The sequence below is a fragment of the Galeopterus variegatus genome, unplaced genomic scaffold (genome assembly GCF_000696425.1).
Source record: "Galeopterus variegatus unplaced genomic scaffold, G_variegatus-3.0.2 Scaffold2258, whole genome shotgun sequence".
NCBI lineage: Eukaryota > Metazoa > Chordata > Mammalia > Dermoptera > Cynocephalidae > Galeopterus > Galeopterus variegatus.
In genome coordinates this window covers 263,962-279,462 of record NW_007728369.1, presented here as the reverse complement: position 1 = coordinate 279,462, position 15,501 = coordinate 263,962, and the positions used below count along the sequence as shown (strand labels likewise).

At 37.9% G+C, this 15,501-nt stretch overlaps 1 protein-coding gene across 1 annotated transcript in view; it reads left to right on the top strand.

Annotated features, from left to right (window-relative positions):
- The window catches only part of HERC6 (HECT and RLD domain containing E3 ubiquitin protein ligase family member 6), a gene marked incomplete at its 5' end in the record, with an annotated part of 41,685 nt that extends 31,245 nt beyond the window's left edge, over positions 1-10,440 (top strand). Inside the window, 8 exons of the mRNA XM_008581087.1 lie at positions 215-385; positions 1,810-1,953; positions 5,039-5,205; positions 6,378-6,444; positions 6,883-6,953; positions 8,352-8,535; positions 8,627-8,729; positions 10,044-10,440. Coding sequence (XP_008579309.1) covers positions 215-385; positions 1,810-1,953; positions 5,039-5,205; positions 6,378-6,444; positions 6,883-6,953; positions 8,352-8,535; positions 8,627-8,729; positions 10,044-10,267 — 1,131 coding nt within the window. The remainder of the gene's footprint in view (positions 1-214; positions 386-1,809; positions 1,954-5,038; positions 5,206-6,377; positions 6,445-6,882; positions 6,954-8,351; positions 8,536-8,626; positions 8,730-10,043) is intronic.
- Between the last annotated feature and the right edge of the window lie 5,061 nt (positions 10,441-15,501).

Here is a 15,501-nt window from a genome sequence, read left to right as displayed (position 1 = left end):
TTCCTAGGTGCCATAGTTTCTCTAACTCTAGGATCTCTGTATCTTCCATAGTGTAGATACGATGTCCTTTTTCTTAAATAATTACAATTTGAGCATATACGTAATGGCAGGATTGTTTATGCTACACAAAATATGTTTATTTCAAGTATTAAATAATCCCTGGGATTCCTGTGAGGTAAAAAGGAGAATCCAACTAAAATATTTCTTTTTCCAGGGGTCACAAGGCACAGCATACCGGAATTTGATGGAAATGATTGTACAAAGAAAGAATGAATTCCCTCCATTACCCACATTTATACTTAGAGTCAGACGAAGTCACCTGGTGGAAGATGCTCTGCGTCAGTTAAACCAAGTTGAAGTCACTGACCTTTGGAAAGCATTAGTGGTATAATAAAAAGTCTCACTGAACATTTTTTCTGCTGTGGAGGGAAACATTCATATAATGTAATAAAGGCTATCTTAATAGTCTGCATTTGCAACTATGGTTATCAGTCTTATAGTTTCCAAATTCCCCTCTTATCCTTCAGAGAACAGCAATGGGATATTTAATTATATGTTGGGTTATGAGTTAACTATTAGTTACTTATAGCTCAAAAATGCTGCATAATGAACCATCCCAAAGCTTAATGGCTTAAAATAACAATAATTTATTTTATAGATCTGCAGCTTAACTGCTATCAGCCATGAGGGGAAGAGTTAGGCTCTCAGAGAAAACAGAACCTGGAGGTTGGGGCTCAGATAGGAGAGGGATTTCCCAGTATGGGTCGCCAATAGAAAACAAACTATTTTATAGGCCAGATTTTCTAATTGTACATCTCCCTCTGCACCTATTTTTCTTTAAATCTTAACTGTGAGGCAATCAGTAGAAAATTATTCTCCCTACAGGAAATAACCAAGAGGTAAGAAAGTAAACTTCAAAACAGATCTTAAAAAAAAAAAAAAATTATATAGATAGATAGATAGATAGATAGATAGATAGATAGATAGATAGATAGTGCATGTGTGGGCTGGCCAATACAGGGATCTGAACCCTTGACCTCGGTGTTAAAAGACTGCACTCTAACCACCTATCAAAGTACAGATTCTGAACAAGACAAGGTTGTCAGGGCCCATTATGACTGAGTCCTGACCATGGCATAGGCACACTTGCTAGTGTAAATGAGCAGAAATTAGAAAATCAGAAGTAAGCTTAATTTGTTTTGGGGATATCCAGATGGGAATGTGAAGCAGGCTCTTAGACATGATGGTCTGTGACCAAGGAGTTGATTTCTTACCTAAGGGCTATGGGCAATCAGGTTTGGTGGTTCCTGCAATGGTCTCACACCCAGACTGGCTGGGTGGGCTATTTAGCAGAAGCCCTAATGAGGGTACAGGCAGGAGAAAACAAATAGTTGTTGACTGTAGCCAAGGTTGTGAAGTATGAATGCTTAGATGAAGATAGACAACGAGATAGAATAATCTGGGAATTTAGTGGCTCAGGGGTTTGATGCACATCAAAACTTGCTGCGGGACACTGGTCAGCATCATTGGTGAGTGCTAAGTCTTACTAGCGTCCCCTTCGCTTGGTACATACAGTGGTATAAAGGATCCATGCACTCACACTATACAGCAATCTGAGGATAAGCAGGTTTGTGGCTTCCACTGCTTAGCAGCAAATTAAGGGAGCTCAGATTGCAAGGAGGTAAGTGGTGTATGACTCTGGTAATTGTAGTGACCACAGGAATGGTCATTAGAGGTTTAAAACTTTCCCATAAAGATCAAAGCATTGTATTTTCAATCAGGACCCAGGACTGTCTTCTCTTCCCTTAGGTTGAATTTATTAAAGAGATTGGTCCTGAGTGTGGAGGCGTCAGATCAGAGTTCTTCCATTGTGTATTTGAAGAGATGACCAAGCCAGAATATGGAATGTTCATGTATCCTGAAAAGGGTTCCTACATGTGGTTTCCTGTCAATGTAAGTCTTTTATTTTTTAATTTTTTGGTTAAGTTTTGATATATGTATACACCCATGAAACTATCACCATAATAAAATAATGAACATATCCATCATTGCCAAAAGTTTCCTTACATCTCTTTCTTTTCTTTTTTTTTTTCTTACATCTCTTTCTAATCCCTCCCTCCTACAGAGCCCAGACAACCAATGATCTGCTTTTTGTCACTAAAGAGTAGCTTCGATTTCTGAGAATATTATATGAATAAAATCATAATATAGTCTTTTTTCATTCAGCATAATTTTGCTGAGATTCATTCATGTTGTGGCACATAGCCTTAGTTTATTCTCTTTTATTATGCAGCAGTATTCCATTGTATGGATATACTACAATTTCTTTACCTGCTCTCCTATTGGTGGATATTTTGGTTGTTTCCTAAATTTTGAGAAGCAGTAATCTAGAGTGTTTCAAATTAGGAGAGAAATTATTGACAGAATCCTAGAGATAACTGTTACTTCTAAAAATTAGATTCATTTTTTGTAATGATTATATTTTTGTTAATATCTTTGAACTATAAACATTTTCTTTTTCAAAGTTATAAAAAAAAAAACTTGTCTTCATTTCTCTATTAGTAACACGGACCAAACAGTTATAAAAGAATCATATATTGAGCTTCTATTTATTGGTCCTCTTTCCCATAAGCTTCCAAATTGTTCTTTCAAATGGCATTGTGGGTTTTGGAACCCATAAAGGACAGGAAAGAGGAGGAGAAAGATGAATAGGTGTGAAAAAATACTGAAAGGTGGTTTGTACTTTTTTGAAAATGATCAAACTTCCAAAAGATAGAAATGGAGGTTCCTATCTTTTACAGGCATGCCAGTAGCAGGATTTTTTATCAATCAACAAGCATTTATTGAATATTTCTTGAGGTTCCCATATGGTATTAAATATTGTGGGAAATTCAAATTAGTATACAACACCATCCCTTCCCTCTTGAAACGTTTTGTATATGTAGATGGAGTGATAACACTAACACACCAGAAACTTTACCAACTGGTTCTAAGTTACGGCTTGCTGACTTGACATGTAGTAGTTACTGAGAAGCATGGCAGGGTGGGGAAGGAAGTGCTGCTGTGGGATCAGAAGCCCAAAGTTTGAGTCTTGAGTGATGGTGGGTGTGTCATTTGGCCTGAGTTTTCAGTTTCCTCACCTATGGTGACATCATAATCTCTGCTGTATGTGCTTTACAAAGCTGTTGAGAAAACAAGATAAGGCATGTGAAAGTGTGAAAGCACCATGAAAACTTCAGGGCACTATATAAATTTAAGGGATTCCTTGTTACAACAGAAAGAAATCAATGGGGGACTGAAGTGATTGGAGAAAGTGTCCCAGAGAAGGCGAAGCCTGAGGTTGGTGGTAAAGGATAGTGATAGAGTTTGGGTATGTTGTCCCCCCCCAAAGCTCATGTCAAAATCTGATCCCGAATGTGGCAGTGCTGAGAGCTGTTTGGGTCATGGAGGGTGGATCCCTCATGAACAGATTAATACCCTCCTGGGGGGTGGGTAGTGAGTGCTCGCTCTATTCCCATGAGAGCTGGTTGTTTAAAGGACCCTGCCACTTCCCCTTTCTCTCTCTTGCTTCCTCTCACCATGTGGTCTTGCACCCACCAGCTGCCCTGCCACTTTTCACCATGACTAGAAGCAGCCTGAGGCCTGCACCAGATGCAGCTGTCCCAGAACTGTGAGCCAAATAAACCTCTGTTCTTTATAAATTACCTAGTTTCAGGTATTCTATTAAAGCAACACAAAAACGGACAACTACAGATAGAGATGAAAAGGACCAAAGAGATACAAGTGGGGTGTAGAGAGGAGAAAAGTAAACCTTACATCAATACTGGGAGACAAGTGGTTTATCCTCATTTTACAAATGAAGAAACTGAGGCTCAGAGAGATTAAATAAATTGCCCAAAGACATACAACTAGCAAGCCACCAAACCAGGATATGAATTCAGGATTGTCTGACCTCAAAGCCCTTACTCCTAAGCATTACGCTATACTGCTATATAGCTATAGTGCTGAATAGAAAACAGAGATTAAAAAAAAAAAAAATCTGACGTGTGTGCAGCTCAGTGAAGAGACAAAATCAGCCAGAACCAGAGCACATATTACAAATTATGGGAAAGAAGACTGAATAGATTAGGGGAGGTCATCTTTGGAGATTACTTGTATTTTTAACCCACTTAAAAAATTCAAATACATTTTTATAATGTATCCTCACAATTACTCTAAGGAGTAAATAGGGCAAGTAGATTAAGGCACAGAATATTATGTGAGTGGCCCAAGGTCATACACCTGCTAACAGCAAGACTGGGGCTGGAATTGAAATCTTAGGATTTTCAGTTTAGTGGCCTCTCAACTGGGCTGCAGTGATGGCCTGGACAGACAGAGCCAGTATTTTCTCTCATCCAGGACTACAGAGCATAGAGAAGTGACACTAACTTCATAAGGACTCTTTCCTTCTTCCCTTTCTTCCACCCCCTTGATGGTCTGAAGCACCAGTCACATTCTTGAACCACAGGCTTGCCCCTGTATGCACACCAGGCTATGAATGCATTGCTGGGGCGGGGGGGACACTCGTGACATGTATACAACGTGCCTGATGCCCACTGAAAGTGTACGGTGCCCCCTTCCTTTCTTGGCATCGTTTTTCTACATGAATTTTCAGGCAAAGACTATAAAATTAAATCATGAAAACCTTAATTTATAAGGCTAGCTGAGTGTATTTTTAATATTCCAGATATGCTGTTAATAAGAAAAAAATTAATTTATTTAATGTTCTGAACTGTTAATTTTATTGAAAATTATGGAAGAAATATAAATTGTATTATAACTTGTGTAAGAACTTTAAATTTTTATTTTCCTGAAGCCCATTGTGTTTCTAATTTGTGCCTTTTAGAAAATGGAACCAAAAATTTTTTTACTAATCTAATTATCCCTTTTTATTATTGACTACCTCTTTTGACAATCTGAACCCTTGACCTTGGTGTTATAACACTGCATTCTGTTGATTATTTATAATACTTTAGGGATTTCTTTTCTTCTTTTCTAGCCTAAATTTGAGAAGAAAAGATATTTCCTCTTTGGGATGCTGTGTGGGCTCTCCTTATTCAATTTAAATGTTGCCAACCTTCCTTTCCCACTGGCTCTGTATAAGAAACTTCTGGATCAAAAGCCATCATTGGAAGATTTAAAAGAACTCAGTCCTCTTTTGGGGAAGTAAGTAAATATAATTGCTTTTTTCAGGACTTTATCCAGGAAGTCTTAGTTGTTTAGGCATAAATAACATTACACATGAGAGACACACAGACAAGGTCTTTCATTAATTTCAATGATGTATGCCCTTTAGATGAATTTGAATTTTAGCATGACTTATAATTGAGTAAACCTTCAAAACTGGAGAAAAGCCGAATGCTCCTCTTATAATTAATTATTACTGTCATCATACATATAAATATATATGGCTATATAAGTGTATATATTTATAAATATATGGCTAATCAAAAAATGAAAATATGCTCAACCTCACTAGTAATTGAGGAAATAAAAATGAAAATGAGGGCCGGCCTGGTGGCGCACTGCTACTGTGCGCCGCTTGGGAGCGCAGCGGCGCTCCCGCCAAGGCTTTGGATCCCACATACAGACCGGCGGCTCACTGGCTGAGCGAGGTGCGGGCGCAACACCAAGGGTTGCGATCCCGTTGCCGGTCCCGGTCTGGTACAGGCGCGACACTGAGGGTTGCGATCCGTTGCCGGTCACGAAAAAAGACAAAAAAAAAAAAAAAAGAAAAAAAAAAATGAAAATGAGGTGTCATTTTTCTGCTTACAGACTGAAAACTGTTAAGTTTTTCTGTGGTGTTGGCAACAAATTGGGGGAAAAGACTCTTCTCATGTACTGTTAGTGGAAGAATACATTGGCTAGATTTACACTAGAGCAGGGTTTCTCAACCTTGGCAATATTGATATTTGGGGCAGTTTAATTCTTTGTTGTGGGAGGTTGTCCTGGGCAATGCAGCATGTTTAGCAGCATTTGGGTTCACTATCCACTAAATGCCAGTAGCAACCTCTTCCCAACTGTGACAAAGATGTCTCCTGACTGTCTCATTGTCCCCTGGAGGACAAAGTCATTCCTGGTTGAGAATCACTGGTCTAGGGGAAGGGGTTCTTTTTAAAATTTCCACAAAGATTCAGCAGTATTAATGTGGTAGTGGTGGTCCAACAAGTCAAACCGAGAGAGGTTGACTCTAGGAAGAGGGAGTGGGAAGATGGAGGAGAGGAAACTTACATTTTTTACATTTCTATATTATACACAATTTTTTCCACTGAACATTTATTACTTTTGAAGTTTTATAAGATCAACAAATATAATTTTGAAACCAAAATTTTCACCAGGAGCTTGCAAGAAGTTATAAATGATGGAGCTGATGACATTGGAGAAGAACTTTACATACACTTTTCTGTGAGTACCACTGAAAGCTAGATTATAGTTTAGCTTCAATCTGTTTTTTAAAAAACAATTTTATTATAGTATCTTAAATATGAAATCTATTTTTTAAAAGATATTTTACTTCTGTACTGCAAGATTTTTCCCCCACCTGCTTCTCATTTGATACCTTATATTATATGCTGTAAATAAAGTGAAGATACAGTGATTATTCAACTAATGTGGATAATGTAAACAACTAAACAGAATAATTCATGCTTAAAAACAATGTACAACATGTACTAGGGTAGGTTTTTTATTTTATATGTATTTAAAAAGCTGAATGATATAAATATTTAGTTCCTGGTTATTTTCAGGACCGTAGGGAAAAATGTACTGGCAATATAGTATTATGAGTGGTTGATTATTCAGACTTACTTTCATGTTTGGTACCTGAATATGTTTTGGTTACAGATACATTGGGACCACAATGATGTTGATTTAATTCCAAATGGGATCTCTACACCTGTGGACCAAACCAACAAGTAAGTTTTGAGACCTAGAATTTCTACCTTGAATATAAATAAAATGTTTGTCTGACTATACTTTAAAAATGTAGTTTAGCTTCTCAGATGATCATTTTAGTTTCTTAATTGTTAGAAAGACAAAAAGGTTATAGTGTAAGAGAAGAGGAGAAAGGATTCAGGATTAAATATTTCCTTTGCAGCACTTTCCACTATTTATTCATTTAACAAATATTTTTGAGCCCCTATTCTGTGCCATACTCTATTCTATGTGCTAGTACAGCAGCAAAAAAGGCAAAATCTGGAGCTTAAATTCCAGTGGGGCAGAATGACAATACACAAATAAGTTATTATGTAGTACAATGTCAGATAAGGATGAGCACTCTGAAGAAAATTAAAACCAACTAAAAGTCTAGGGAGTTATAGGTAGTGGTTATGCTGGAGCCAGTTTGTGAGAGCTGATTGTTAAATTTTCAAAAATGTTGAGAGTTTAATTATTAAAATGTTAATAGCTTTGAAATAAGCTATGGTGGGAATATTTACACCACAGAAATAGGCAATACTACAAATGAGGGCCCCTCCCGTTCCCTCCTTTTCAGAGAGCTGGTTGTTAAACTATACTAGCACTCTACTGGTTACAGGGCAAGGCAGACGGGAGTTGATCTAGATAGGCTAGTCCACAAAGACTGCTCAAAGGGTGCGAGACAGTGATGTCTTTGGTGGAATGCCTCCAGTAGCAACCCTGCCATCAGGAAATTCATCATGTAGTGGAAATTGCACCCTGTAGTACAAGACAGACCTTGCAGAAAGAATTTCCACATAGTGACATGTGTTGTGAGAGGAGAGGGGGAGAGGAACAGAAGGATCGACCCTGAGAAAGTCTTGTTCGAACTGAAATCTGATGAATGATAGTAGCTGCCAGGTAAAGGGGAAACACTGCATGCTGTGGCCTCACTACAAAAGACAGACAGCAAGGCAGGTAAACTGAAGGCCTGCACAGCCAGGATGAAAATGCAAACGGGGAGAGCTGCTGAGTCTGGCGAGCATAAGATTATGGTGGGGATTTGGGATCCCTGGAGGTATGGAATTGACCTAACAGCAATAGGAAACCTTTAAAAGGTTTTAAGAAGGAGAATGACATACTCAGATTAGTGTTTTAAAAAAATCCTCCTGACTGGACTGAGGAAAATGAGAGCAAAATAAAATCTTAATCCTTCTGCTGATATTCTCTAAATTTCCTCTTTCTAGCTGGCTAGGTTTTTATATCCCTTTGGTATACAGAATTATGTGCTGTGCCAAGTGGTTGATTTTTTTTTTTTTTCCCTCGGTAGAAATGGGGAAAAGGACAAAGTAGAAAATATTTTAGTCATTGGTATGGCATGTCATTGGACTTTTTTTTATTTTTTTGCTTCCCTCAAGGAAAGACTATGTTTCTAAATGTGTTGATTACATTTTCAACATCTCCATAAAGGCAGTCTATGAGGAATTTCAGAGGGGATTTTTTAGAGTCTGTGACAAGGAGATAATTAGACTTTTCCAGCCTGAAGAACTAATGACAGCAATAAATGGAGATACTGATTATGACTGGAAACGATTTGAAATGGTAGGTGATACCTAAAGAGCCCCCCATTTTTACAAACAACTTTTACATATATTCTGCTCTAAAACCCATTTTTCTCTATCCTTCTCTTAAGAATTCACACTATGAGCAAGGATACCACAAATCACATCCTACTATACGAATGTTTTGGAAGGCTTTCCATAAACTAACTTTAGATGAAAAGAGAAAATTCCTCCGTAAGTACTTCAGTAATAAATAGATCTATAATTACATATCTACTAAAAAGAAAAACATCTTGTTTGTAATGAAGTCATTCTTACTGGTGGGTCACACATGTTAACAACAGAGCAAGGATTAGAACTCAGATTCCCTGCCTTCTAGACTAACATTCTTTCTCACACAAGCCTGTTTCCCCTTAAAAACTAACAGAGATATTGCTATTGTACTGTTTTCTACAATGTCTCTAATCCCACTTCCAGCTTTCAGATTGTGACCTCTTTCCTTACTCCAGATGACTCTTAAGCCTTTTATCTCATGTCACTATCTTCATTTAATTATCTAAGTCCTATGATATTAGAGCAATGTCAACTGTCTGTTTTATATTAATCGCAATGACAGCTGATGACAACAGTAGTAACAGCAGCAACATTTCCTGTGTGCTTTACTCCGTCAGGTACTGTCCCGATCGCTTTACATCTATTACCTCCTTTTATCCCAATAACAATCTTATGAGGTAGGTACTATTTTTTTCCCCCATTTTAGACATGAGGAAAAAGAGGCTTTGGGCATTTAGTAGTTTGCCCACGTTCAGACAGTTGATAAGTGTGAGAACCAGTTTGAACCCAATAGGCAACTCCAAAGCCCAGGCTCTTGACCACTAAGCTCTGTGGCATCAGGATATAAGAACTTCTCTTAGTGAGAACCTAAGGTTTCTCTAGGGCAGACTTAATTACTTATTCTCTAACATTCTCATCCCATTTTTCAGCCTTCCTAAGATACACCTTTCTTCTTGCTATTTTTGTTGCTACAGAGGATATTGGAGGACAGTTCTAACTTCTCTAAAAATCCAACCTATTTCTCTGCAAGTCCAAACTACCTTTCTAATCTGTTTTAGTGAGAAACTTTTGCCTCAGTGCAGTGATTCAACTGTCTGTACATGCAGTGAGTTCACTTACATCTTCCCACCTCTGGTTTTTTCTTGGGCTCCTCTCCCGGACAATCAGGTAGTTGTGACCTCTGTGAAGTCCCCCTGACCACCCCAGCCTGGTCCATTAGTATCGTAACTTCATAATTCCCAGCTGAGCTAAATTAAAGTTCCTTATATATTGCTACTACTTTTCATGTATGTAATTCCCCCCAACTAGACCATGAACTCATAGAAAACAAGGTCCAAATGTCATGATTTTTCTATGTTCAACACAGCCCTGGGTATAGTTTTCTCTGCACAAGGGCATTCAATAAATATTTATTCAATGAAGTGACCAATTTCTTCCTTTTCATTTTAAGTTTTAGTTTATGACAAATCTTAACCACATTTTATTCCTTTCTAGTTTTTCTTACAGGACATGATAGACTGCACGTAAGAGGCTTACAGGAAATGGGAATAGTATTTCGCTGTCCAGAAACTTTCAGTGAAAGAGATTGCCCAAGATCGGTGACATGTCATAATATTCTGGACCTCCCTAAATATTCTACAATGGAAAGAATGGAGGAAGCACTTCAAATAGCCATCAACAACAACAGAGGGTTTGTCTCACCCGTGCTCCCACTGTAATAACCAACCACCTCTGAGGGCTTCAGGGAGGCCTCAGATGCTCAGGCCTTCTCAGCCTTGGATTCTTCTGTTCTTCCTTACATCTAATTAGTACAAGGTGTTGACGGGTTTCAGGCTGGCCAGTTAGCTCAGTTGGTTGGAGCGCCACCTTGCAACAACAAGGTCAATGGTTCAGGTCCCTGCACCAGCCAGCCACCAAAAGCCAAAAGCCAAAAAAAAAAAATCCCCAAAAAACAAAGGGGTTGATTGATTTCAGTTAGAATTAGTTTGCATGGAGGGTAGGGGGAAATGATGGTCAAAGGGAGAATAGGGGTTGTTTTCTTTTTGAGTTCAATTGCACAGCATTAACTAATATAGTTAATAATAGAGTATTGTACATTTCGAAATTGCTAACAGAGTCAATTTCAAAAGTTCTCACCACAAAACATGTTAAGTATTTGAGGCGATGGATATGTTAACTAGCTTGATTTAATTATTCCACATTTTAAAAAATGACTCCATGTTATATTGAAAAATTATAGTATCACTTTGTACCCCATAAATTTATACAGTTATAAATTGTCAATTTACAATTTATAAAAAAGGATTAGTTGACAAATGTTGGGATAAACAATAAAGTGATGAATGAAGAATAATTCATGATATGAAATTATGCAAAAAACCATTTCCTATATCCCTAACTTTGCTATTAGAATGTTTGCTTGTACTGAGTTATTTCCTGAATAATAATCATTTAAAAATGAACTGAATATTAAAAGCTGATGGATATTTTAAAAAATATTATTGTACCTCTAATAAACACTGTCTGCAAGTATGAAAGACATACTAAAGTTTGACAAAATAAACAAAACAAACTAATTTCAACATGTTTTTGAGACATGTATTTTATATTTGGGAATGTGTCTACAGTCTTGATTTTAGCAAACTGCTGAATACTTTATTTGAAAAATCTAAATGTTAAGGGATTCATTAATTCACTGAATAATTATACTCAAGGCTGTGTTCCAAGAACCACTCTAAATGCAGATATTATTATTCTCATTAAAAACTGAGACCAACCAGTAACTCCTGTCTAGTTGTGGTTGGGGAAATGTGAAGAGGATGAATTATGTTTCAGTATCATGGCTATGGAGTGAATTAATGAAGAGATGTAACTATGATGGAAAATGGCCAATGAATTTTATGGACCAGTTCTATCTAGTATTAAATTTTAAACTCTGTACATTTGAAATGATTCCAAACACATAGTTTGCTTTGTGAGTGACACACTCTTATGTTTTGCTGTGTTAACTCTCCCTCCCTTCAGTAATGTGACGTCACACCTTATCAGGACCCCCCTGCCCCCCGCCCCTCGTGTGAGTAACTGACCTCAACTACTGGATTCCAAAATATATATGAACCCAAGAGTTTGATAGACACTTTGAGAGCTTGGGCCGTGGTGGGCTACACTCTGTAGCCTGACAGCTCAGGCTGCCACAGGGCCATCCAACTAGCCTTCAAGCTAATCTCTGAAGCCTTACCCACCAACATCAAAACCAACCCTGTAGCTTGGCGGGATCATCACGATCTCCACTGCGTTGGATACCATTTATCCTGGGAAACCCGCTCTTATAAAGGCAAACTTCAATCTTTAGTTAGACTTTACTTTCTACAGAAGCCAGCTTTCATCATAACTGAGCAACTGGAGTTTAATAATTGGACCTAAGTTGGAACTCATTCACTATGTAGTGTATGTACCTCGTCTATCAAGTATATGCACTGTGAGATTTGTTCTCATTATTCTCCCCCTCTTTAGGCACTGAAAAGAAAACTCTTTGTATGGCAATAAACTGTGTGGCTCATTAAATTATACCTTGATCATCTCTCTATTTTACCCACACAAAACAAACTGTAAGCTGTTCTGTAAATGCCTGCTCTCATCCCAAACCATTTGCAGAAGTCTGTGTTAGTGGTACTTTGGAAAATGAAAGACTACGGGGTGAAGTTCATGCTGCGTTGCTGATGTGGAAAGACGGCAGGAATCACCTGAGGACAGACAAACAACAGATACAGAAGTCAACAAAGACACTAGAATGAGAGGTGGCCAGGAGAAATCTAATCTCCTAGAGAATCCTCGGAGCTATTTTTGACCTGTTTGTTTTCCACAATAAATGGAATGAAGGCTCAGATTTATTCTATTTGAATTTTAAATAAAAAGATAATCCCTAAATCATAGGGATCTGACTTTTGGGTTGTGTTCTTCAGGCCTTCCACCACCAACATTACTTTTTCAAATGCAAATGAATGAATTGTACTAAAAAGTTAAGGAAGAAATAATACCAAACTTTCCACATTCTTTCAGGAAACAGGAAGAAGGAATACTTCTCAATTAGTTCTATGACACCAGCATTACCCTAATACCAAAACCAGACAAAGACATTACAAGAAAAGAAACCTACAAATACCTTTATAAATAGACACAAAAATCCTTTACAGAAGTTTAATGTATCAAACATACCCAAGAAAATATATAAAGGATAATCCCTCATGACCAAGTATGGTTTAGCCCAAAAATGCATTTGAAAATCAATTACATTTCACCATATTAATAGGAAAGAAAAACAATATAATTACTTCAGTACAGGCAGGAAAGAAATTTGACAAAATTCAACACTTACTCAAACATGATAAATACTCTTAGCAAATTAGGACTAGAGGGAACTTCCTCAACCTGATAAAGCCTACTTACAGTTAACCTCATGCTTAGTGATGAAAGACAATGCTTTCCTGTTAAAATTGGGAACAAGGCAAGAACGTCACTCGTCACTTCTATTCAACATTGTACTAGAGGTACTAGTCCATACAGTAGGGCAAAGAAAAAAAAGAAAAGGCATACAGATTGGAAAGGAAGGAGTAAAACTGCTTTATTTGTAGGCATACATCTACATAGAAAATCCTAAGGGATCCACAAAAAACTACTAGAACTACTAAGTAAGTATAGCATGGTCTCAGGATTCAAGGTCTACGTATAAAAATTAATTGTTATTTCAGTATACTCATAACAATCATAAACTGAAACTTGAAAAAGTACCATTTACAATATAAAAAAAATACTTTAAGGATAAATTTAACAAAATATGTTTGACTGTATACTGAAAAATATAAATATTGCTGAAAGAAATTAAAGCTTTAAATGAATAGAAAGAAAGATCATGCTCATGTCAGTTCTTCCCAAGTTGATCTAACTTAATGCAATCTCAATCAAAATCCTATCAGTTTTGTAGAAATTGATAAACTCATCCTAAAAAGTATACAGAAGTGCAAAGGACCTAGAATAGCCAAACAACACTGAAAAATGACAGTGTTGGAGCACTTGTATGAACTGATTTTGAGAATTTTTTTTTTTTTTTTTTGGTGGCTGGCTGGTACAGGGATGTGAACCCTGATCTTGGTGTTATTAGGCTATGCTTTAACCAACTGAGCTTACTGGCCAGCCCCAAGACTTACTTTGAATCTATAGTAAATAATACAGTGTGGTATTGTAGTAAAAATAGACATATGGGTCAATGGAACAAAATTAAAAATCCAGAAATAAATACAACCATTTATGGCAACCTGAGTTTTGACAAAGACATCAAGGCAATTCAATTGGGATAGGCAATCTGGAGCAACTAGAAATCCATGAGGAAAAAAAATGAACCTCTATCTACCCTTACCTCACACTATTAAGAAAAATTCATTTGAAAAATAACAAAGGCCTAAAACTATAAAACTGCTAGAAGATAACACAAGAAGATCTTATAATTTTGTATTTAGCAAAGATTTAATAGGACAAAAAAGGCATAACTATGTAAAAGGAAAATAAGGATAAATTGCATCAAAATTTAATATTTTGGCTCTTCAAAAGACACTTTTAATAAAATGAAAAGGCAAGCCACAGACTGGGAGATAATATTTCAAAACACAGGACATGGTATAATGGACATGGTATAAAATATGTAAAGAACTCTAATATAATACATAAAGAACTCTTAGATAATAAGTCAAGCCATCAAATTAATAAATAGGCAAAAGATCTGAATAGACACTTCACCAAGAAGAACTAGAGATAGCAAATAAGCACACGAAACATCATTAGTTATTAGGGAAATGCAAATTAAAACCATGACAATTGCTAAAGTTAAAAAGACTGGCAATACCAACTGCTGGCAAAGATACAGTGACGGGAACTCTCATAAATTGCTGAAGGGAATGCAAAATGGTAAAGCACTTTAGAAAAAGTTTGGCAGTTTCTTATAAAGATATTCCTACACTTAGCACAGGACAGCAATTCCACTTCCAGGTATTCATCCCAAAGAAATGAAAACATTTGTCTGCTGAAAGACTTGTGCACAAATACTCATAGCAGCTCTATTCATTGTAGCTAAAAACTGGACAGGACTGAGTCGAAGGGTGAATGGATAAATCAATTGTGGTATATCCATATAATAGACTACCACTCAGCAAAACAAAGAGGGAACTACTGATGAAACACCACTGGATGCATGTGAAAGCATTATGCTAAGTGAAAAAAGCCAGACACCAAAGACCAGTTAGGTATGATTCCATTTGTATGAAATTCTAGAAAAGGCCAAACTATGCTAACAGGAAGCAGATCATTGCCAGGCACCAAGGTAGGGGCAGGGGGGTACCGACTGCATAGCTCTCCTGTTTCATCGCGGTCTTGTGGCTTCAGCCTGCAAAAGAGAGCTTAGCAAACTTTTAGCTTCTCTATCACTGAATTTTCAGGAAACTCTTCAAGTCAGCCCGTGTCAGGGTGCCTCCTAGTGGAACTGCAGTGTTTCCTCGAAAGCCATTCCATCTGGGAGTTCAGGCGGCCGTTACCCACCCGGGGGCACATTTCCAGTCCTCCCGCCCATCTTACCACACGCCACCGGCCTGTTGACCGCCTCCCAAGCCACTCTCGAATCCTTCCAGTTTCCCTTTCCTTTTCGATTGCACCCCTTTAAAGAAAATTCAGTTTCGTTTCCCACGAGAACTGCCGGCCCCGCCCCCAAACATCACGTGAGGAGCCCGGGATCTAGGCGGCGGCGCAGGAGCGGCAGTCGAGTTTTCTCGACGCCGCCGCGCGGGTCCTAGTCCGCGTCTGTCTCTGGTCTTCCCTCGCGGCTGAGGAGCCCGGCAGAACCGCGATGGAGCGGAGGCCGCCGAGGAGGTCTCGGGGTCGCGGACGCTCGGGCCCCGCGCCCCAGGCC